General features: G+C 33.7%; 1 protein-coding gene across 1 annotated transcript in view; it reads left to right on the plus strand.

The window, feature by feature from the left end:
- Positions 1–26,593, plus strand: part of LOC126834387 (inositol-trisphosphate 3-kinase B-like) — a 152,212-nt gene that overhangs the window by 9,038 nt on the left and 116,581 nt on the right. The window contains exon 2 of the mRNA XM_050566264.1: positions 8,121–8,722. Within this exon, the coding sequence (XP_050422221.1) occupies positions 8,121–8,722 (602 nt within the window). The remainder of the gene's footprint in view (positions 1–8,120; positions 8,723–26,593) is intronic.

The raw sequence follows: 26,593 nt of genomic DNA on the forward strand, positions 1-26,593 counted from the left end.
TTTATTTACAATAAGACGTTCCTAGCCAGTGCTATCGACATCTAAAGGATATACTAGGTACAGTTTTAACTTTTTACAAAATCTTAGTAGTAAATAATACTATTGGTATCGTACGTATTGTGATTTGTCAAAACCAACATTTTTCTACGTTGAAATTTCAAAAAAAAAAAATATATTCCCGTCACGGCGACGACACGCGACCGGATATCACGCGTAAGTACGAAATTCTTAGCTGCCAGAAATAATAATAAAGATGATGTCGGAAGAGCGAACGACGCGACGTGGTACTTAGGTATATATTATACATATAGGTCGGAAGTTTTTCGCGGTTTTATCGGGTGGTTTTTTTTTTTTTTTTACCTTAACCGAAACTTTATAATACCTTTATATTATCATACTTTGGAAAACACTATTGAAACGGCGGCGGCGGCAGTGGTGTTTTTCACGAGTCGTTAAGTCGGCAACTCGGCCGGATGCGGCTAATTGGCCAAAACGACGCGTGACCAAATTAAACCGGAAGTACCGGCTCATAAGTATGCGGGGCGTAGGTATAAACGGCCGGCGAGCTTGCGGCGTGCAGTATAGCAGTCAAGTATTTTTGTATTTCGACCGTTTCGCGGTGAACTTACAACAAACCCTTATACTTACCCCCGCCCCTCCCCCCGTGTACTTAACCTACCTGGCTCGCGCGCTTTTCGGGAATACAATAAACGTAATTGCGCGAAATGGTTATACCATTGTCCGAGTCTGTACGACCCGACGTTTTCGCCGCTCTCTATAGGTTTAGCTGTTGTCGGGGAGGAAAGAAAGAAAAAAAAAACATGAATTATTTTAACATGAATATATGGCCGGGGTCAGTTCAAAATTGTCAATAATATCATGGAAATCCGTCCCGTTGTCGTACCTCAAACACTATTAATTAATAAGTTAACAAAGAGGAGCGGGTAACTGCCATAGAGACGTGTTCACGATTCCTATGTATCTCCTCGAAGTGGAAGACATTTGTGTGTGTTTATACAGTATGATCAATTTTTTTTGTTTAACACCGACCTTGTGTAAATGTAAAATATTTTGTGTTGTTCGCGTTTCGCCTAATTTTTTTTTTTTGTTATCATTCCACTGTTGAGTCAACACAAAACGTACCTACGCTTATGAAGAGCCAAATATGTATATTTTATTTCAAATGTACACAGGCTTCGCGTACCGACTGTCGAGTGTGGTCGTTTTTAACCCTTGTGTTTTCCACAATAACATAATACTATTGTTTTTAGACAGATACTTAGACCTACTTCCGCGGTTGAACGCTGACGTTTTCTTATTTTAACGTTCACTACAACATTATTACCTATTTAGTAATGTATGATCTAAAGATTAGCGGAACATTATGTACGCTTATTTTATTATAATTCAATTCAGTATATTTTATTAAATCTTGTCTCGTAGTACATACTATTAAATCGTCACTGAAAATTGTTTTCGTTTTTGCCAACTAGATTAACTTTATACGCACGACTTTATTCAAAAGAAACCTATTCCATAAATAATAATTATTTTATCAAATACGGTTATGGCAGAATTGTATTAAATTGTTTGTCGAAATTACAAGTTTTTAATATTAAAAAGTAAATCGTAAAAAGAGTTATATCCTATAATAAATCAATAATAAGAGTAAAAAAAAAACATTTTCTTAATAATTTTCAAGGAAATATTATTATATGTTTTTATTTATTGAATAATTTATAAATATTTTAGACCTAATAACTCATAAATATTTAATATCTTTTGTATAACAACAAAACATAGTTTTAATTAAACGTGTATATAAATATGTCCTTGGTTACATGTAATATGTCTTGGATATATATATAATTTAATTAATGTAAATTCGGCAAAGTTTATTACATTTTCAGCATTTGCTCGTTATTTAGACAGTCTTATTTTGAACTATTTTACAAAGACTTACCTTATGGTCCGGCGGAAGTGGCTTATAAAACAAATAGTGAAACATTTAAATAAAAGAGTTGTGCTATAAGAGGTAATAAGTTAAGTATAAACATATATCAGTAAAAAACTTTTTTTTAAACAAAACAAAAATGTGTATGAAGATTAAAAAGAGTTTTAAACCGTTTTAATTACTAACCTAAATATCTAATTTCAAGCCAGTTAACCCAAAACGCGTCTTTTGTATGTGTTTTTTTAATTAGGGTTTTTCGCTGTTTGTTTTTTTAATTTCCTCATATATTTAATAGTGTTTTTTTACGAGACGGTTGAGTATACGACTTATATTTATAAATTATTTAATAGTTATGTGTATATTATTCATTCGTTTTGAGTTTTAGCTGGACTTCCCGACGTCGCGCCTAAGTAGTAAAAAAAAAAACCTGTGTAAAAAATATATTATATAAGTTGATGAATAATTAAAAAAAACAAAATCTCTCGTACAATTGTTATACACTAATACTCGTACTTAAAACTTTTAAAACCGTACGTACCTTTTTTTTAATGTATACATATATATAATATATATTATATATATACCTTTTATACATATATGTATGTAAAATGAGAATCAGGACACGCTATTTTATATTTGTTTATATTGTTTTTTTAAAAATTATATACGTGTACGTACCTTAAGTCAACACTGCTTAATGGCGGCACGTAGACATTGTAGTATTAAATCTTTTATTATTATTATTATTGTATTTATATTATTCTGTACAATACTATATCCTCGACCGGATATTATTTCCATTAGAATGATTTAAAATTTGTGTTCGATCCAACCGAGTGTCGCGTTTCAATAATAAACAAACTAAAAAAAATGGGGGGGGGGGATAGTTGAAATGTAACCGAAAAAATAATATATATTTCGATTATTCGGTGATAACTCGACAAACAGTTTTCCCTAAGTTTCCGGTCGAGTTACTTTGTTCGTTTTCCCTCGTGTCTGATTCGTGGTTTTTTTTCAAGTCCTCCGCGGGGTTAAGTTTTATCGATAAACTTCACACGTTCAAAAATTGTACTATACGTGATTTACGACAATGGCTGCACGCTAAACTTTTGTGTTTTTTTAACTTTTAAAAAATTAGTCGGTTACCGAACTACTTTTTTGTGTATTTTGTAAAAAAAAAAAGCACTGTTCAACGCAAATAAGACAAATAATAATTTATCATACCATAAAACTCAATATTTTTGTTTTTTGTTTTTACAGTATAAAGTTTTTTATCGCTTTTCGCACTCTGAAAATCCAATTAGAATGCAGACGTCATGGCCGAGATACTGGTTTATCGATTATATTTGTTTATACTTACAACAATTGTTTATTTAACAATATATTTGATTTATTACTTTGGAACAAATGGTAGATTTCGAAAACGCGAGATGTACAAAAATTGCATTTAGTAACCGAATCGAGTTTAGGTTGCTACTTGCTGCTGTCTTTCCAGTCGTTGCTAAAATACTGTTGAAAAATATATTCTGTAAAAAGTGTTTTAATTGTAAAAAGATGAGTGCATACGATCCATTTAAAGAGTTTTTATTTAGACTATACTTCAATCGCTCTCAGACGTGTTGTGGTTCGCTGTGTGATGCGATAAAGACTATGAAAACAGGTTTGAATTTTCATAAACTTGACATTAACTTTATATTTACTTTTCTTTTTGTTTCGACAAATAGCTGTTTGCAATTATCGAATATCCTTCGATTAAATACGTCATACTTTACATGTAACGTACAATATTTTGTAATATGTAAAATAAAAACAAAAATGTCAAAATATCATTATACAAATAAACGGTTATCACATGAGTAATATTTAGTAAGAATTAAGACTTATACAGTTTTGGTTCAGAATTGGGCGAATTTATTGCCAATTAAAACGCCGATTATGATTGAAAACATTATTTAACCTTCGAAATAAATTTATTTGAAAGCCTTTTGGATTGGTTGCACTTTTGATGGTTAATGATTATGTTCTTAATCAAATGTAATATAATTTATAATATTTATTGACCAATTAAATATTCAAGCGTGACTGCGATTCGGTTACAATTAAAAACTAATTTGTTACACTAATTTTAACTTACATGTTGTGCAATTTCAAAATACGATCACGATTAATTGGCAAGTCGAATTCGTGTACGATAGAATTTTAATTAGTAACTAAATTAATTAATTTTAAATTGATAAATTAAATTTAATCTTATTTCTAAGAAGATGTACGGTTTGATTAATTTTTCAATCAATGATTTGGCCAATTACAAAATTAGACCTATCAAAAACATACAAGAAAACAAATAAATTAAATACACAATATTTTGTATAGGTTTACATTAAAAGAGAACCTAGTTGATTTACATAAATATTACATAGATGTATAACTGCAAAAAAATATAGGTACCCATCATTTTTTTTTCTCGAGTTCCAACGACTTTGTAATTCAAATTTTCAACCTGCACGTTTTCTTTGTACTGGCAAAAATTACATAACTTCTATCTAGCGATTTTCCGTCTTTCTTGTAAAATTTGCAAAAATTTCCTTATGTAAGCGTCTTGTTTTGGATCTGGTCCATATTATATTCATGCATAATATGTTTATATATAATATTTTTTTTTATTCATACAATTTTTAGTAGTATGATGATCCGTCAAAAACCATTTATGGTCATCGCCTATTTGTAGGTAACTTTATTCCTAGTAGATGTACCTAATTAACGGTTAGGCCAGCAGAGTTGCGCAATGTAGATAATCTTTGTATACAGGGCAAAGGCACTTGAACCGCACCAATAAATCACTCTGTCGGGTTTTTCTCACGGTGCAATCAATTTGTTGAAAAGCAGAAAACTAGTAGTTAGTTAGTTTCAATGATGCGACTAGTTTTTAATACATTTTTTTCAATCGAATATTATGTAAATCACTACTCGAATGTCAACACTCGCGGTAGGACCTAATGAGCGTAAAAAATTGTTGGCAGTGGTCTATAAAAAACCTGTTCCTGACGGTACAATGAAAAACCATTACTTTGTGAAAATATACAAATAATAACAGCGCGTTCTACTTTAGATGAAACACATCGCTTTGTTAGGGTAAAAAGAAATTTGCTGTTCGAGTACGCGTGGGACGTCGTGGATTTTCTTCTGGCTTGAACCTGGGGTTACAGTATGTAAGTCGGTAGTGTTTTGACGGAATACCTTACATCTCGGCCAATTACATTTTACAAGTCTCCACGGAACACTCAAATCCTGCTATATGTTTTATAGCAGTTTGTATAAAAAATAACTTTTTCCAACCTTCTGTTGTAAACCAACACTCGGTTACCCAGAAAAATATTTTGGCAATTTTCTCAGCATGTTTCATATATGAATATAAAATATGTTTTCTTCTTTAAAACCGCCGAAAACAGGGCGAACACGACTCAACGCGTTATTTAAATAATTCAATATTTTGACTTTTTGCTTATTAGTAAAAGATAAGGTCTGAAACCTGTTTTTACAAAAAAAGGGTGAAAAGCATAAAAACTGAGAATGGGTTAAATATGGAATTGACTGACATGCAAGTGTAATTATTGTTATAGTTAAATAACAAAAAACATTTTTTAATTGAAAATAATAAAAAACCACATTATTATTATTATGTGAACCCTGTTTTAAAATTGTGCCCAATTCAGTACTTAACGAATGGAATATTTTAGGACTAAACAAGTAGAATAATCGTTAAAAATTAAACATTGTTGATCTAAAAATTATTTTTATAATGTTAATGATATGTATATAGTATCTATTTACTGCAGAAGGAATAAATAAGCACAAGTACACATGTAAAAATATATTTAACTAATAAAATACATAGTTAATACTTAATAATATTAGTTAATGCATATTACGTTGACCCTAAGACCGTGGTTGTATATGAATAGTATTTAAGAAACCAAATACAGTTATTTTATTAAATGCAACGGGTAATTACATTTTTAAAACAAAAATCTGAAAAAAATATTTTACCTTTTACAATCGATGAATGTTTTAATATAACTTTCGAAAACTAAATCAAATAGAATTTCTAATATATACTATGAAAACGTGACCCGTTTGATTGTTAAGAAACAACTGTAATATTTATTTTGTTGATATTACATAGTTTTGTCTTTTGATCTCGCTGTTATTGCTGAATCCGCTACTGCACCGACATAATATACATATTATTATTATTATTGTAGTATGAAAGTGTTAACGCACACGGTCAATTAAATAGTTGTTAAATAACGCGAACGCGACAGTGTTTTCAATTATTTTGTATACGACAATTTTCGCTGTTCGTATCACATGAACGTTATATATTATTATAAATGATTAGTCTAACCAGCCGTTACAGCTACGGACTTCTATTCTTACAATGTAATCTACTATGATTGTATTTTTATTTTTTACACGCTCGATAGTTGCAAAAAATAGCCAACTATAAATAATTTCTTTTTGTTCTCGTATACTATTCTTCGGTTTCATTCGACAAAAGTCATTTATATTTATTGAAGTATGTATTTCTCTGCGAAAATGTTTTGCGAAGACCCAGTGGCTTTTTTATTGTACTGGACGAGTATCCCATACATACACTGTACACACACCGCACCACACGTCCACTGTTCAAAAAGTTATAACGTTTGGGCCAGGTTTATATATATATTTGAAATAAATGTATTGTTATTATATTGTAACCGTTGGTAGAAAATATAACCGCTGTAGATTCCTTTAAAAACCCGTAGACGATTCCCCAAACCTACAATGTGAACTATTTTTGGAATCCCAAAACTTCTAACCTTTTACATGTCTACTGCACGAGTAGGCATATATAACCATTATTTTAGCCTCGATGCGCAGCTGAGAAGGTACTTTTTTTAAAATTATAATATAGAGAACTGCACTCATTCGGATTTCAGTTTGCCAGCACGTTCATGATAACCTATTCGCAAGACAACAATGTTTAGCATTTTACGCTTCGACCACGTTTCATTATTTCCACACGACGATTTTGTATCCAACACTCGGAAACGCATTAAACATGCTTACATTTGCGCCGCGTTAAGTATTTTATATTAATATGTTTTTATGTAATTAATTAATTGTATTCCGACCATTTTAATTGGTGTTTTTTTTTATTGCCGGGAACTGGTATTATGTTATATGACGCTGAAAGGGATAATCGCGAGCACCGTTAAATGTGCACACTCGTCGAAACACATTCAGTATGGTGTATTAAACTGGGAATATTATTTATTTAAAAAAAACAATACTTACGTCATATAATAAAAAAATATGCACTAGATAAAAATAATAGTCATAATTGATGAGTTATAAAATAGTAACGACAAAACGGGTTGTGCCTAGAATAAGTTGTAAACACGTGTTATTGATATTTTTTCCAACTATAATTATTAAATGTCATACTTTAACGAATGGCGTATGATTTAATATTATGTGTCCTATGTAATCGAGTCTAGGCCCAAAATGGAAAATGATAAAAACCGCGGTCAATATCAGTCAATACTACACTGGAGATATAATAGGGTGGATTGAAAAACACACCCATATAGGAATAAAGCGTTTTTTAACGAGGCTATTGACTTCAGCACAAATAAAATCCGCATAAATTCTAAACTTTGAAGTAACTACTAATCCGAAAGGGTAAAAATAAAATTCAATACCTCTGGGGCACCTCAGATCGTTGTGTAATTAATGTATTATTGAACTGAATGCTGTGCATACTAGAATAATGGTAGTTGATCCACACTTGACCCAGAGTTATATTTTACAACTTTATATATATGTATTTATCTTCGCCTTATCCCATACAATAGGGGTCGACAGCCAAATCCGCTCTCTGCACAAATTCGCCGTTTTTTTTATTAACTTCACGAATCTATATAGTATTTAATACTATTGCATCCAGCCATTCTCGTTCGCTCTACCTCTAAAACCAACTACCGTGATCTCTTACCATTTTTTTTAACATTAACTTAGCATGGATACGTGCAAACATTTTCAAGTTAACATTTCAATTCATGTAAAATTATGTAATTCATGAGTATGAAAAGTCAACATCAAATGTATCGTTGTGTGTTCACAGGCAGCGACGACGAGGACAAAATGACCTTTTTGGAAGAGACGAGTAAGGTGCGGGCGATCAGCAAGAACTTGGTGGTCAGCCGTCTGGAAGTGAGCAAGACCAAGACCAAGCGGAAAAGGCGCAAGTCTTGGACGGGGCCCGTGGGTCAGAGTGGGACCGGCGGTGCCGGCGGCATCGGGCCGTGCCGGAAGGGTCACAGTCTGGACCAGGGATACGAGATGCACCGGCAGGAGTTCAAGCACCCCGCGCTGTTCCGGTCGTTCAGCAGCAACGCGGGCGAGTCGGACATCCCTGGCGCCCGGCAGTTCCGCACGCCGTCCGTGGTGGTCAGCGACCATTCCGAAGATCCGGTGTCGTTCTCCTCAATGTTCACCTTAGACGACCTAGACGAGTACGAGCCCAGGTCCGATTGCGGGTTCAACGACTCGTCGTCGGACTGCAGCGCGGCCAGCACGTGGAGCGCGGCCGGAAGCGTCATCAGCGTTTTGGATGCCGACTACTCGCTGCACACGCCGGAGCGCAAGATATCCGGATGTAGCACCTGCAGCACTTTGAGTGGCGACGAAGACGCGGCGTACAGGTTGTCCAAGCTCAAACCAAAGGTAAGACATCGGTGCGGTAGTGCAAGAGCAATGCCGCCGACCGGGGTGGTTATGATATACACAGCTGACAGCGAGGCTAGTCCACCCTCAAAAAAAAAAAAAAAAATTTCCTAAACCCACCTTTAGATAACAGTTTAAGTTTAGCCATGAGGAGATTTTTAGTAAGAAGTATCACGTGGTGGAGAGTAAGTGGCGATTAGAGTAGACGAGTTTTAGAATTTGGGATCAAGATCGGCTGGTGATTTGAAGAAGATGTTATGGTGGAAGACACAAGGAAAAATTGTATAAAAATTGTGTTGGACATTGAATGAGTAAGAATATGGAAGTGACTGAAATAAAAATGTTAATTAGTTCTGTGTATTCTCTGTTGGTATTACAACTGAAACGAAATCACCCACTTACGCAATAACATGAATCTCAGTTGATGTTTCTATGAAAATTTAGCATTATTTTCAGACCGCATTAATAGATAACGTTTTTTTTCTGTTTCAGGTTAGTCTATTATTTCTTAAGTCCTAGCATAGTAAGAACGATTCATTACAAAAAACGTACCATAAGAAAAAAAAACAAACTACTTCGCGTTGAAACTAGAGTATTACCAGGTATATTTTTAGCCGTAGTATAAATTATTGACATGATTGGAGTAGAGCTTATCCTAGTAAAAACAGCTTTAGACCATAAGCGCATCAAGCGCCACTAACAATAATAATTGGAAAACGGTTTAAACATGTATCAACATTGATGTTGTATAGCTTGTTCTCAGCTCATATTTTATGTATAGGTCACCAAAAAAAATATGGACGAGTGTACTCAAACGGTCTTATTACAGGAGAATATATTTTATCTTGAGTATAAATAATCGATTCCCGATCGAATAAACCTTAGGCGATTAAACACTGTTCTGTATGCATCAGAATGTCTGTGATTGTTTTTTTGGCGAACCATAGAAAATTATTCACCGACGGTTCAAATTGTTTAATCACAACCTACAATTCGAATAAATTTGTATACCACCGCACTTTGTTGTGACCGGTGAATGATATTAAATATTTTAGAAAGAGTGAATGAAGTTTTACAAAATAAAACTGTATAACCTATGTATTTATTAGTTATAGTTCACAGCTGCGACAAACATTATTTTTTTGGTAAAACAGAGATTTGACTTACATAATATGTGTTTTTCGCGGTACAATATAATATTATTATTATTTATTTACTTTAAAATATAATTCATAAATTGAATTGCGTAACACATTGTTTATGGGTACTGTTGTGTAAATATAAACAGCTGTGCAATGGTCAGACGAAAACTAAGAGATACATACCGTAGTAAACACAAAACCGTTTGCTCGCGTTTACTTACAACTATCATTGTTGATGACGAAAAAAATATCCGTAGAGCTCAGACAAGCTTGTAATACATTATAGAATTAGTTTAGTTTTTAAATGCTAGCCTTGCACTCTAATAATTAACTATCATGTTAATGTGGAGAAAATCAATAACGTCCGCAATCAGCGTTAGTTATGACATTGTTTTATTTTTCCAAAGTACTTAAGAGGAAACGAGCAGTTCATGTCTCAACCAATAGTGTCTTTGTCCTGTATTCAGTGGCGTTTATCATCAAGTAGATCTCGGAAGTTAATGCAATTTTGAAAATATAACAGAAGTTTGATTTTGAAGATCACGTTTTATTTAAATTGATACTGCAAACTAAACGATACAATATTGGTTCGACGATCGAATTTGGCTTTGCACTTAAACCCGTCGTTTTCGAATTAACTGTATTGAAAGTAGAACAACTTTTTGATTTTATCATTTCAAGACAAATACTTGTAAACAAAAACAATTCGTTTTTCAACTATAATTATAATATTATTATTATTACTCTACACAGGTTTTCAGAATTCGGTAAGAAGATTTGGCAAAGTTTCTCAATTCAATTGCCATTGTCGTTGTAATAATAATAACGTTATTATTGTCGGCACGGTGCGATAGAGCCGTCCGAATTGGCGCTAAAATGATTTATTATACAAATTTATAATATTATATTTTGCTGTAATCTCTCCTACGCTCGGTTTTTATTACCTAAAACTAACAACAGGCGGGGTGGTCTTTGTCGTAGACACTGGCTGTAAACGGGATTTTCAGTTTGCAAAGCAAATGACTGCTATACATTATTATTATTAGTACAGTGGATACGGTAGGTACGGGTGGTATCCACTATGCCGTATCGTAAATTATAAACAAGGGGACTCTTCTTAGGGTTTACTGGCTATCAAATCAGTTTGAACATGAATTGATGGCCCGGAAGCGTAGGCGTGTAGAACTTGAACGCTATCGCGGCCGGATAAGCTCTAAACAAGTGTATCGCCATCAATTTAGAGTGCGGGAAAATAATTTTCGCGGCCGAGAACAGGCGAAATCCCTCGCTTTTTACCCGTCACACCTACAAGAGGATCGCTAACCGATATGTATGACCGTCTACTGTACTACGTTTTTCTGTTGAAGGCACGCCGTCCAGTAGCAGTAGCACATCGTCGAGACACTGTTGCTGATAGATCACACGTCTGTGACGCGAAGCAGAAGTTATAGGGTTGGCGATTGAAGTCCCGAACCGCTAAATTGTTTAAATAATATAATAATTATAGACGTCTCAAATTTTTATCATTTGGAACGCTGAAAATGGCCAATGATCTATTCATGTCTACTACAATATCCACGGGCTAAACGAGCGGGTAGTAGTCAATAAAAACCACCGGAGGATATAATATTTCTGAGGGCTGCACACGTTGGCGGATTTTCAAAATTGTACCTTTTTATAACTAAGTTATAGCCGTTTTAAAATAATATCTAAAAGTAGGTTTTTTGTTTATCGAGTTTGTCAAAGCACACCCTTGGGAATTAATATTTTTGGCAATGTTGTTTTAAAAATAATTAAAAAAAAGTTACAAAGGCTGTTATGATAACCTGATAAAAAATATATTTCCAATAAAGATTTCCCGCTGTACCAATAAATATAAACATTAGTTTTAGCTCGAAACTAAGTTTTTGCCAAAAATGTCCTATATACCGAACCCAATAACAAATATGGGGGGGGTCCTCTTTTTAAAACAATACCACTTGGCTGATTCAGGTAACCGTGGTTAAAAAAATTAATAACCAATATTCATATTTACATGATGTAAAACCACCACCTGTTGATATTCATCGCAGCTGATATAAATTAGATTTCTAACTGCCTTGGCCAGCGAGCTGAATGAATTAGCTTTTACAGCACTACCTATACGGCTGTAGGCTGTTTTAAAAAAAAAAAATTAAACCGATAGGTACAATGTCTACAGCCTCCTAGATGGTGATTTTATCAGCTTCGTCTGTTGTATCTAATTAACCATCTAGAATTTTAAATTATGATATTCTCTCCACGCCATTCCAGCCGTTTCTTTATTACCTATATTATAGGTCTGTATCAAATGAATAAAACTAAAATATTATTGTTGTCGCGTTATCACATAATATTTTTAATGATGTCCTCAAATTTTGTTCGCTGTTAATGAATCTCAGATTTTTTTTCACCCCACTTCGGTACAATATAGTTTTGTACAGTACTTATGCAAATAGCTCGCAACGGACTCCGATGTATTTAGCCTTATTGACGTTCTGAGAATAGGAAAACAATTAAAAATATACGATCACAATTAAGCGTTATTATATATTTTTTTTCTTCAAAAGACGTCATTGAGAGTTTGCAAAACGAACACGCACACTCGCACACGCGATGGTGGAAGACGAGAAGTAGTATACATATGTATGTATATATTATGCGATAATGATTAATATGTACATATATATACATATATAAAATATATGTATTGTGTATAGTAATATATTGGAAGTAATTAATAAATTGACGGCCGACGACAGCGGATGGCGCTGGTCGATGATTTATTTTTTTTAAAGCGAAAAAATGTTTTTAAAAAAAAAAAATGTTAATCAACAGCCGTGTCAATTGTGTTTAATTGAAACAATAGGCCTTTGCATGGTATGCTCGAGACGTACAAGTTATTATACTTAATAGATTTGGCAAATTGCGAACGTCGGCAGACGGAGACGCATGTCATCAATGTAATTGCGTGTCTAATAAATAAATTATAGCAATACATCATTCCATAGCAGATTATCTCCAATCTCGTGACGTTAGCGAAAACGTTATAATATTGTAAAACAAACACAGTCCATCCAGTTGGTTTGTTAACAGTGTTTTTTTTTTTTGTCTTCCGGTGTTGCTTCAATCAAGTATTTGTTACCGCATAAAACGAGCGAAGGGCTTGGTAAACAACCGGATAAAACCTCTTCAAAGATAATGGAGTAAATAGGATAAACATTTTATTTTACAACCCAGAAATATTTTGAGAATTATAAATTATCTAATAACAATATTATTATATGTAACGCCCCGTAGCACTTGTGCAATTATTTTCGTTATTTGAGCTTTGTTTCCTCTGTCAATTAAATCAATTATTAGCTTAAAGGTAGACTACACAAAACAGTTATTCTTCAGCTCAACTCTCAAGCTTATCACAGTGAGCTGATTATCACAAAAGTGACGGGTAACAAAGTCCACGAACGTCCTTAACCTTACATATATAATATATACATATATATATACATATATATATATATATATATGTATTATTAGACATATTATTTAAAAATTGGTTGCCAACGTTTTTCAGCAATTCAAAATCTTCTATTTTATTAAATGCTGTATTATTTAATCTGAAAAATTCTTGTTGACGCGATTGATGTTTGTAATATTTTGTTTTGTTTATCTGTCATTATGTCATTGCGACAAAAATAGTTTTAACTTAAAAAGCGATTACGACGCTTATCGAAATGTTTAATTATTTCCAAGAAAATTGTAGGTATATTGTTTGCTGCTTGCATGATAAATTTAATAGTAACAAATGACGTTTGAGATGAATAAAATATACTGATGAGAGCTGTAATATGATTCAGAGTATATCAGATATCTATTTGATGTTTACTTCAACAGACCATCACAGAAAAGACGGTAGCATCGACGCTAAGTTGGCATCAAAATTAATCAGCAGACAAACAATATTCCGCCAATGCGATCCTTCGAGCAACACAGACAAATAGTACCCAATTATTTAAATTCCCTGTTAAATGTTCAAGAGTGAACTACATGAGAATGAATTATTTTTGTCCTCTTAGGGATGTTTAGAATATCGTTGAAGATAAATCTGCTATAAATTTGCAACACAAGTCTCAGTTAACAAAAATTTGAAGAGTAAACATTTTTTAAATTATTGTGAGTTATAATTACTTATGGAAAGACAAACGCATATAAAATCCTGTTTACCATTTCGGTTATAACAAGAGAATGCGCTCGCGCCATGACCGAATTTCTTTCATTGCTACGAAAGTGGTACCTAGTACGTTGGTTTTCTGTTCAGACTTGAATTGATTGTAAACGGTAATAATTTAACCGTAAAAAAAAAACTATTCAAAGTCATGGTGTTCGTATCAGATAATGGATTTCGTTTAATTACACGAGACAAATTATTGTTCCTTCACAGAAACTGCGGTGTAGGTACGGTAACTATGATACGGTTATTTAATTTTTTTTTTCCACCCCAAGAACGATGGAATGAATATATTATAATATCAAAACAGAACAAAAGATCTACATACATTTATTGTTGCGCGTCTGCCGCTATATTATTTATGACAGTTTTATTAGTCCCTTAAGATAAGCGGTACCGTCAAGATTCGCTGCTATATTCCTAGTTGGAATGGTTTATGAGTAAAGCATATTGTATAATATACTACCGGCGAACGATCGAAGACGTTGATAATACTAATACCTACTGTCACGGTGGACAGAGACGAATCACCAAAGCTCAAGAACGACATAAAATATTATGTATATAGCTTCTCCCAAATAAAATATTGTTTAGTGAGTAATCTTTTAATTGTCTTCGAGTTTATTTATTTGACCTACAAATATGTACGTACCTTCTTCTTGTTATTAATCCTTGGGCTAGTTTGCTGTAGCTTTCAATGCCTCTTTCTGATGTGTTCCCTATACAGGTCGTCCATAAATTCCGCACTTGACATTTTCCCTCCAATGTGTCCCTCCAAACCATTAAAAGCACACCTCAAAGGCCTCTAACTTACCGCGCTAATATTGTTCAAGTTTTACTACCAAACAGCGCCACATAGACTTTGGGAATTTCATTCATATTCGGGTTTTGTACCATAGTTTCCTCGAGTCTTCTATCATTAATAGAAGCATCCTTTCCTCAATTCCAGCTTGTTACTTACTCTAACCAAAACTATATTATAATCTGTGAATAATGCCTTACTTCGGTTAATGCTGGCCCTTGGTCACCTCTTATTCTTACTCTAAACACTTGTTCTTACTCCTTTATATTGCGTACAAATAATAAATGTATACCCTTTTGCTCTGCAACATAATTTCTCCTATTGTTACTTTGATTGTGCCCTTTTTGGGAGAACGGATGGAATTTCTTGAGACGCGAGTTAGTCACTTTATTTGGTCGGTTATGCTGCATTTAATGTACCAAGACAATGCACGAATGGATCGATATATATTTATTATGATCATATTATATTATAAATGGATATAGATTTTAACAGATAGTGTCATGGTGTGTTCCGGAGAAATTGGTGCGCAACACGTTTTTTTGCGGTCCCGAAAATCGAATTTCGTTAATATTATTATGATCGGTCGATAAAAGTAAACATAAATAATTTATTCATTTAAACCTGATTATTAGTCACGAAAAAAAAAAATACCAACGACTGTGCAATTAATTCGGAATGTTTTAATGTAATGTTATTATTGTTACAATATTATTACGGCGGTCCGTTAATCATAACTTTCTTCGAGGCGGTGCCGAGCCTTAAATAAACGCTTCGGGGTACGCGGCGCACGACGATTGTTTCAAATGCGTTTTTAATCTCCGTTTGTTTTATATAAAATAATTATTCATTACGCCCTAGGCCGTCTAATAGACGTGATTGGAATAAGGTTATCCCCTGTCCATCTGCGATGTGCGTATGACGTCCAGACGTACGCGCGCTGGTTCACAATATAAAACCGCCGATGACCCGAGGCTCGGTTTGTGATAACCACAATTGCTCCGATAACAATATATGAGAAATGAAAACCTATATTATGTACTTACGACAATTTTTTAGTTGTTACGGTTATAGCTGAGAAAGGGCAGAAGTCATTTGTTGGCCATCTTGATGAACTCTACACTCTTATCGAATGCAATTGTGTTGAGCTGAACATAGACTAGAGATCAGGAGTGGAGCTTGGAGAGGCTAAATCCTCTCAAAGATGTAAAGCGATCTAAAAAAATCAAACAAATGAGAAATCGCTTGGAGTTACTCTTTAGGAATTTCAACCCTTTTTTTAGAGGGTTTTTTTAAGCCCTCAGCCCTGATCAAGCCTGAATGGCCGATGATATTTTTTGAGAACCCGATGGAACTTTTGTAGGTTTTTCTAACTTCATTTTAGTTGCGCCAATGACTGAATCGTTACAATATTACCGAATTTTTACTCGTTTCCAATGGCGATGCAGCGGAAAATGTGGTAAACCGCTTGGCGAAAAGTGGAAATCTCGACGATATCAATCAGAACACTATAAAGGGACGAATGCTACATTGAATTAGGTAGATACATCGCGGTAGTTATAGCAGTGACAAGCAGAGCGATAATTTATTGTCTAGAGCAACACACATGTCATACGTCACACCTATTTGATCGAGCGATTGTGGTTTCTGATATGTAAACAGAAAAGGAAAAGCCACAGACTATGTACACACCACATACAATTATAATTCATATTAGAATAGATACAATATAGATATATCGGATTACTGACGAAAGGCAAATATTACACAAGATAGTGCGCACATTGCCCCGTCCTGTTAATATTGTAATATTCATTCATTTTTATCAACGCTCGTACTTAAATGTTTACTCTTGTGATTATTATACTCGACGACTACTGATTGGTCTATTATAATGTATAATCCTATATAATTACGAGCACCAACGTCAATTAGGATATCTGTTATAGTATAATTATTGTGCATTATAAGTAATAACAATAAAAAAAAAAATACTATTTCTAATTATTATTGTTATTATTATTATTGTAAACAGTATTAGTAATTCTACTTTCGTTTTTGTCCAATATCCAAACGTTATTACTTATTATGAAGTAAATAATTATTATCTAATAGCAATGACGTGTGTATTTTTGAGGCTGTAAATATTTTGCTTGATTTCATTAAATGTTATCAAAATAAATTGAAATGTTTGTTTTATGAAAAGCGTTTAAACACATACAAAATTGACAAACACATAATTTGATATAATGCCGGTATATAATAATAATCATTTTGTCCCTGTGGTGTAATAATGATTGCCTATTATACTTAAAAATCCGTAAAACTTGTACATAATAATCCAATTTCTTTTTCAATTCGAACCAGTAATATGTAATAAAACGCTATTTTGTAAACCTGTGCAAGTAAATAGGTTAAAACTGTTGATTTTACTAAAACAATATTTACCGAAGCATGAAATAATGGTGTTTCAATAAATAAAATAAAAACTCTGGCAAATAAAAGTAAACAAAAACTTTGTAGGAAAAATATACAGGTGTTCAATTAGTTTGAATACCGGCTTTTCTATAGTATTCAAACGAACCAAAGTTTCAAATTATTCAAAACACTTTTGTTTTTATTAATAATATTTTTTACGCAGGTTTAGAATAGTAGGTTAAAGCTTGCTATACATCTTACAGTGCTTTTTGTTTTCTTTATAAATGTTTAAGATGTATTCTCGTTTGAGTATTGAAACCTTTTTATTATTATGATTTTTTAATTTTTAGATCACGCGCTGGCCGATCAATTCTAAGCGGTTACAACAACACATAATTCATTATAAACTATTGAATTTAGTTAACATAAATTATGAGAAATATGATGAAACAGAGTGGTAAATTATTGTGTAAAGTTAAGATAGACGTAAACTAGAAGGGTCGATAAGTACTTACAGAATACGTCTTGGAGAATAATTATACATTTGAAAATGGTATCTTGAAACGTCGACGTGAGAAAGATAATATTATTATATGGATAAAAAAAAATTAAATTTGCAACTGCAATTAATTTTTTTTGTCTGTCCTCAGGGTCTCTTATTTAGGATTGGAAGCGGTTTTAATGGAGTAATATTTATCACTTTCAACCGTATTGCTACTATTATAAACCTGCGTGACGACCGCCGACCGTCCAAAAACAGCGTTGTTGCTTTTTTTTCCCCACTAAAATCATTAGAAATTAGTCTATACCGTCTTTATATCCGTTCAGACTAGTTTGACTTATCGACTGTGCGCCCGAGGATAACATAATACACAGCGTTGTTAATTACACGATTTTTGTTTTAAAATCAATTTAGCGCAAACGACTTTTTTGATTAGTCAATCCGCAATCGCCATTTCGATTAATATTTTGAAACTGTGCACCGACAAATGTAATTATAATTGACACCGGTGTTTCGGAAACTACTCAAGTGGTTTACAGCGTTAAGTAGTTTGGGCTAAAAATAATTATTCGATTTCCTAACGGTCACGACCGGATGCAAGACGTAAGAAATATTCCTCTCAAATTTGTCGTTAGCAACGAATCCCATTTTGTGACACGAATATCGAAAATAAAATTAACGCCTCCTGCTGAATCCAATGTGTCGTCAATTTATTGGAAACCAAATGAACCGCGAGAATGACCTCAATAACGATATCATATTGATAGAACTTATCGCGGTTAAATTTAAAATTAAAATTAATTAATTAATATCTTCTTTTAAAATGTTTTTTTTTTTTGGAGGGATTAAAATTATTATGACTTTTTTTTTGTGCAAAATATCGTTGGCTTACAAGTGAAATCCACTAAATCACTATTTTAATTACAATTTTTAATTATTTTAAATTTAATTTCAATGTGAAAAAATAACAAACCAAACGATTAAACTCCAAAAATACATTAATAACATAAAAATCTGTAAAAATTTTTTTTAATATTTCCATAACATTAAAAAAAAAAAAATGTTATCTTCAAATTTCCCAAAACTTGGATTATTGACTTAATGTATTTCACTTGAAGCGAACGATATATAAATGCATTTTCAACATTATTATTGTTTAATATGATTTTATCAACGATTATGAATATTGTACACATTATTGTAGCTGTCAAATTGTTGGTTTCTGCGATCACGTGCGTTTACACAGCGGTAAATCAATTTAGCTTAGTTTAGGCGCTTAAGCCTTGTTTTCGAAAATTGGTTGGCCAGTTACTCTTAACTTACTTACCTGGTCTACAGACCACTAATATTGTTATTATTAACACCTCTATTTCATGTTGTACGTGTATTTTGTTAGAGGTAACGTGTAGACTACCGCGAGGCAAAAACTTGTACATTTTAGCAGTTTATTGAACAGATTATTATCTGTAGACCGCTGCGTTAATAAACGCATTCGTCTGTAAATTAAAATAGGTTTGGACATGCGATGCGACTAGATTGCGCGTTATCGGTAAATCCCTTGTATTTTGTTACACCGAACGAACATTACTGATAAGCCAAACGTTTATGGCGGAACACAAAGACTTAGAATTTGGTTTTTGTTTGTTTTTTAGAAATGTGTTTAGAAAAGTTCACCGCAAAACAATAAAAAAAAAAAAAAGGATTAGCCTTAACGGTCGTACATACACTTAATTGTGGGAATCGGTTTTGTTACAACCATGTCGGTCTCTTAAGACTGAGAGATTAATCCATCTGATGCCACCAAATCGTCTTTGTTCGGAGTCGTACATAGGAATAAACACTAAGAAAGAGAGAGACAGAACGAGGGTAATACTCGTCGCAGAGTAATGAATTTTGCATTATTCAAAAATACTAAACCGTTATATTTTGCGTTCGGCGAAAAATAAATATATGCGAAAACCTAATTTGAAATTTTACCGAGTTTACTGTAAACCCGAATAATAATTGAACACTCGAGGATTTCTGTAAAAGTACTACTTGGCATTATGGAAATTATAATTGCCTGTATTCTCTCGACACTTTCAAAACAAAAAACCAACACTCCAGCGTAAACGTGCCAGTCCAAACGAAGCGTTTCCTCGAAATAACTGTACCTCTACACCTACCTACGCTACGCACAACGGTTAGGTTAAAACATGTATACATACACATCTTCTATAACCCTATCGTGTTACACGCTCGCACCGTTTTCCGGAACTAAAAAAAAAAGAAAGAAAAAAAAGTAAAGGTTTTTCTCGAGAATTTCCATCGAATTCCAATCGGTTAGGTTAGACGCTTTGAAACACCTGATCCGAGTGGATACAATGCATTGTTATTTGAATAAAAAAAAAATAAAAACACTTCCTAGTCGATAATTAAAATGCAGACGAACCTCGGTAAAGACGACGACGACGGTGAAGATGATGGATCGAATAATACGAAACCGACGACGTCTTGCTTTTACCCGCTGAACAACCCTCCGGATACGGTGTCGACGTCAGTCAAAAAGCTAAATACACACACACACACACAGTACAGGTATATACCACTATTATTATACTTGAATTGAAAAGAAGAAAAAAACCACTTTTACCGTCGCGTCCGTGACGGAAACGGCGTCCGTCTGTACCGCGGTTTTTATTGTATAAAGAAAAAAAAAACCAAGAGAGAATTATAAAGATTCGAAAACACTCGTTCGTCAAGTATATTTTGTCCGGATTCGGATTGTTCGTCGAGTAGACCTTCGACAAAGCCTTCGCAAAACAACCCCAAAAACGTTTGAAATCGACATCATCAGACATCATTGCCCGGCAAGTTTTTTTATAATGTGCTACTGTTATTAAACAAGCCATACGGATATTCGTATTGGACGTTATCCATCATCGTTGGCGGTTTCGATAGACGGTTATTAACTATTATTTTAATTCCTACGACGTTGTTCCAGGGACAGCGGGATAGTTTAATTTTTACCGAATAATAATTACGATCACGTTAGGTTATGGCCAAAGCGATTGCACAATATTAACGGAAACATTAAGGGTAAAAAAACTGGAAAGCGCCCGAAGGACGCATCAAATATTATATCTGATCTACTAATTAATAATCACTATATTATAATACCCGTGCGGTGTTCGGTTATAGTATATTTCACCATTGCGGTGTATACCGTTACCGCATTGCAAAAAAAAAAACAAAACAAAAAAAACACCGCCCGGTCCAAACGAGTTTTTTTCGCAGATTTTTTTTTTTAATGATGGACTACCGATTGCCGTACAGCTGGTCACGACCCGATTTTCGTTCACCGCACAGACGTGCTATTTTACCTATAATATGCGGTACAACTATAAATTATAATAATATGTCAGATTTAGCTGATATATATTTTCATACTAGGTCAGGTAGACGCACCGTTTTCAGACACACTATCGGGCATATAATGTATCGAAAAAACATGCCCGGGTATGGCAGTGGGATTTAATGAGATTGAGTCCTGGTTTATAACTCTTATCTATGGGGATTCTGGGCTACACGACTTGGGCATACTTATAAATTGGTCGAAGTTTGGATAGGGTAGGTCGTTTGAAATATGTTCACGGTGTACGGTTACACGGCTATTTAAAAAAATGTGCTTTGACAACGTTCCGGAAACCATTCATATTTCATCTTCAGGGCTGTGTTGCAATGTTTGTTGTGCTACCTGTAGACTGAAGCGATCGTCTCCTCGGTTGCAGTTTATACTATATATATGCCGATGCGTGTTTTACCCCCCCCCCCCTATGTTTTTCTTGCTGCCGCCTTTTTGTTTATCGTTCACAGCCGCTGGTTCTACCGTTGCCGCCACGCGGCTCTGTTGCTGAAAACTTGTAAAAGCTGACAAAACTTATTTCTTTAATCTTTAGGTTTTAGTGTTTAATTTTTAAGAAGATCAAAATTGGAGAATTTATTTTAAAGTTTGTACTACAATCGTGTATTTCAATGATACCATACAACGGGTTAGATTAGGTCATTGAGGTGATTCGAGTCAAAAGCTTTTTCTATCTGTTGTTCTATCTAACAAAATGTAATAAAATACAAAGTATTGGAAATAATAAATTTTTACAGAAAAAAAAAACTCAAATATATTACGGATTACCAAAAAAACCTCTAAAACTGACCGTAATTACAGTGGTAAAAATTTGATTTCCGATGTATTTAAATTCAGTATGTACTTACTAAAATATTTTAAATTACTAAAGTCTAAACACAACATAAAAAACAGAAATAAATCATTGTTAAAAAAAAAATAATTTCTCATCTCCGCATCATTAAAGTTAAAAAAAATTGTTTTCCAAGTACCTATTTGTATTCTAAAATTTAATTAACCGAAATTCGTCCGGTATAAACACGGTCGATATTGTCATCTTTAATTATGTGCAAAAAAAATAATGCCGTGCTAGAAAACCCGTACGGGCAATATCATACACTCGGATGTCAAATATTTGGTAGCTTGCTTTTTTTGAAAGGAAAAAAAAATGTCATTTTAGTTTCCTGCAATAATTTTAATAAAGTAGTATAGTTATCTATGCAGGTGCGGCGCGATGTTCTCAAAGACCGGATTAACTAATATATTGTTAGTTTATACTACTATTATATTTCACTGTTGTTGTTTTGGATATAACCTATAATCCATAATATTATTATCGTTTGATCCGTCGTCGTTCAACATTATTACCATCGCTGCTGTAGCGGTTTTTATCTTTCAAACCGTGTCGGGGTTTCTCTATTCGATTTTCAACATGAGCCACAATTGACGTCACTATTGCGCACATGTGTCTGCCGTTATGAACTTCTCGGCATGACCTTGGACGGATCCGACCGCAATGCCGCATGTGACACGTTTCTAAAACGAGTTGCCGTTTGATGATAAATAATAAAAGTGAAAAAAAATCATATAAAAATATACAAGTCGTATAAATGTGTCTGTGTCTCGTTATCGTTGTGTATAATATTTTTCCTTCGCTCCGGTCGCGCCGGCCGGTAACGTTTTAGTGTGCCTAACCTATATTATACTTGTGTGGTATGCGCAGTGCCAGACGCGCAGCCTCCGTAAGATTATGCTAATGTACTATTGCGGTTACATTAGGCTAGGTTAGTGGCGTGGTGTAGCCGCCGAGTAAGTACAATGGGTCGACACGACAAAAGAAAGGCAAATTTCCAAACCGCCGAGAACAATAATAATATTATTATTAATGAAAACGTATTTATCGCTTTGCTACGGCGGCCGTTATATGAAATTATAATAATATAATAACAATAAAAATTATATGTTAACGTCGCCTCAAACAGGCGACAACTGCAGCTGTTATTGTAGCACGCTGTATACACTATACCGGGACAGCTATTGCAGATATCATAGCTGTTGTCGCACAACACACGACTCTTGGGCCGTAGAAGTGACCCTTTCCACTCTTGTAACATTGTCATTTACTAACGTGAACCGAACTGCAGCTTAAGCGTAAGGGTTATGTGTTAAGGGGAAAAAGATAGAGGCAATATATTTTGTCATAAATCCGCTAAGGAGCCGTTTAAAATATTATATCATGCCAAACGATTAGTCCCCGTTTAAACTTTGTACTTAACAAAAATGTAACAAATAAAACTGCGTTATGTTTGTATAAAATGGCTTTCCTGATACAATACGGTAATGAGGCTTCTAGGAGAAATACGATTTTTCCTCATAAAACTTTTGGCCGTATTTCATGTAATGTGTTCATGAGTGAGACCTACGACAATAATACAATTAACGTGTGAACTATAATAAGTTTAATTATGGAAACCGAATAATGGAATTATTGGAAACCGAAAATAATTAGCGAAACGATAATCGAATCGAATTGCAAAATCTATTTCCAACAAAACATAGTTATTAGTTAAACTTATTATTATTTAAACGCTATATTAGTTATGTGTCTACGTTTGTTATTGTCTTCGTAGTGTTTGAAAGCACTATTTTGCTTCGAAACTTCTTTAGTGCGGCTGTAAAATTAAGCAAAATATAATATATTATGTTGTTACATCGAAGCGTCAGTTGGCGAACCTATTCCTACAATACCATTACCGGTTGTGGCCATAACCCAATAGTTACCTGTTCTCGTCTGAGAAGTGTTCATCATTGTGTTAATAGACTCAACCTTTAAGTTAATATAATATTGTTAGTTGTGACTGCTGCTGTGTTAGGCGTTAATCGATCGTGTACACTTTTAACGCAACAAAATTTAACATAATAAAATGTGCTAAGAAAATACGAATGTATGACGATGGATATATTTTTTTTTTTAGATTTTACTGCTGTTTTACAATCTATAGTTCCATATATTTTATTGTTGGACAGACATTGTTTGTGAAAAACATAAAACGTTGTCCTTGTCCCGCGAAAATTGTGTGTCAACCTTTATCCGTTCACAGTATATCTTATTTACAATAACAGCTATTGGCTCTCAAGAACCGTTCGGTGTACATGTACAACTACGCGCAATCTAAAAAACGTGTAAAAAATAAAAGAGTAACTCGAAAAATATGGTTTACTCTGTCAAGTCGAAATATTATCACTATGTATCTAAATGAAAATTATTAACTTCCAGTGAGAGGCTGTGATACTTCGAAGATTTATTAATATTTTGATAAAATACCGAACGGCTAAAAGTTTCAGCCTGAATAGTACTTTGAACGTTGATATATTATACTCATAGAATATGTTTCTCTTTGGCGAAAGAGACGAGTCTTAATGTATTGCCATTTGAGTATCCTTTGATATAAAACGTTATCAAAAATCAACTTCTATACAATTATTATGTAACACAAATATGGCTCGTGGTTGTCAAACTTCGTGTTACATACATTTTACAGTGTTCCATCCGAAAATCCTATTATTCAAAGCTGAGTATAATATTGTTTGTCCCATTATATAGAATGGATGTAAGTACACTTATCAAAGTTATTTGTACAAAATTCGAACAACATATTGGCATGTGAGTTTACGAGCGAATAGACATTTTACGGCGTAAGTATCCTTTTTGGCATTCTAAAGTAGTTTATATATAAATAAATATATGTTATTTTTAACGTTTATCCTAAGTTTGTTAAGTTTACTCGAGTTGGAAACATAAAAAGTAATTTCACCGCTGCTCAATATTGATAACCTTGACCGCCAAAATGTATGTGTAAATGTTCGAGACGCCCGAGAAGTTTCTTGAACAGTTTCACCTTGACAGTGAACGTTGAACATCATTTTCACACACATTGGTCGACATTCAGCCCCAATACGACTGACGGTGAATAATTTTTGAATGTGTAACGCTTTGCTTAGGCGTGACCGATGTGACGTGGAAACCATCACAATAACGGCGAACATAAAAACGCAATAGCCAACGACCACTGCGTATAGGCGGAAAGTTCTGTTGTCATCGAGTTGTCTTGTCACACAAAACAAGGGAAAATGATGGTCCCCCGATGAATAAAATACATTAATAAATATATCTGTGTATATATGTATTTTTTTCGTTACTGCTGTCACGTCTCGGGACAACGCCCGACGATCGTTTTTCCGAATGCCATTATCATTATCGGTATTATTATATCTTTGCCCAAGTCAAATTCGCGTAACCGTGATCGCATCGCACGTTGGATATTATGTCCGATCACACTTTCTAATCCAAATTCGGTATCGTTCCTTCGAAATACCGTCGACTTTCTCGGCTGTACATTCAAATCCGTTAAATAGATAGGTAGACCTAGAGCCGATTCGTGTTAAACGGTCTACCGTTATAAGTTACAACATTACCCATGGGTTGATAATAATTTGCTTGTTGTACTTTAACACCTGCTCTTGAGTCACGTCAGTATATTGGTTCACGTCATTAGAACAACATTTATTCGGTTAGTAAATCACAAGAAAACAACGACAATAATCACGAAGGCGTAAAAAATATAACTAAAATTATTTATAACATTTCAGAAACAACGTCATATTATTACAATATCGGTAATATAATTTACATTAAAGTCTTAGACACCAATTGTATTTTGTACAAGGGTTGGGAAGTGCCTAGCAATGTTGTAAAATTCAAAATATGTGACCGAAACGATATGGTTCAAATAAATGAGTAGAACAGCTTTTATTATTAAAAAACAGAGGTATTTAATAAAACCTCTGCTAGTACATTAAATAATATTTAATGTACTATGAAAACGCAGGTGTGCGTGCAAAAAATGAGGAAGGCCGTTTTGAGTAAATGTTGAGGAATTATGTGGACATCAAATAGTTAAACCAAGTGACGAGGGATAATGAGAACTGATATAGTAATACTAATAATAATGATAATGACACATATTTAATATGTGGACTTTGGAAATTATTTCCATCTCAAAGTATCATGTACCCAAGTGTTCGGTTCATTGATGATTGACATGTTTGTAGCGATAAGAAACAAACGATGCGTATAGTACATAATAACACCAGCGACACACTGATTGTACACACTTCTGAAGATGGACTTTGCAGTATTAGTCAGCTTAAAACTGAACACGTGGATACATCTGTAAACGATAATTATTACACATCTTATTAAACGCTTTCGCCGGTTTGGTTTAACATTGAAGTACAATTTATAAGCCGATAATAATTCTAGTATTGTCAAATTATACTTGATTTAGTTAAGCTCGACTGATGAAAACGGCCATTGAA

This window comes from Adelges cooleyi, unplaced genomic scaffold (assembly GCF_023614345.1).
Source record: "Adelges cooleyi isolate 19-005CV unplaced genomic scaffold, UGA_ACOO_1.1 ACOO_flye_CR_arks_rails_tigmint_CR_PRNA_21, whole genome shotgun sequence".
NCBI lineage: Eukaryota > Metazoa > Arthropoda > Insecta > Hemiptera > Adelgidae > Adelges > Adelges cooleyi.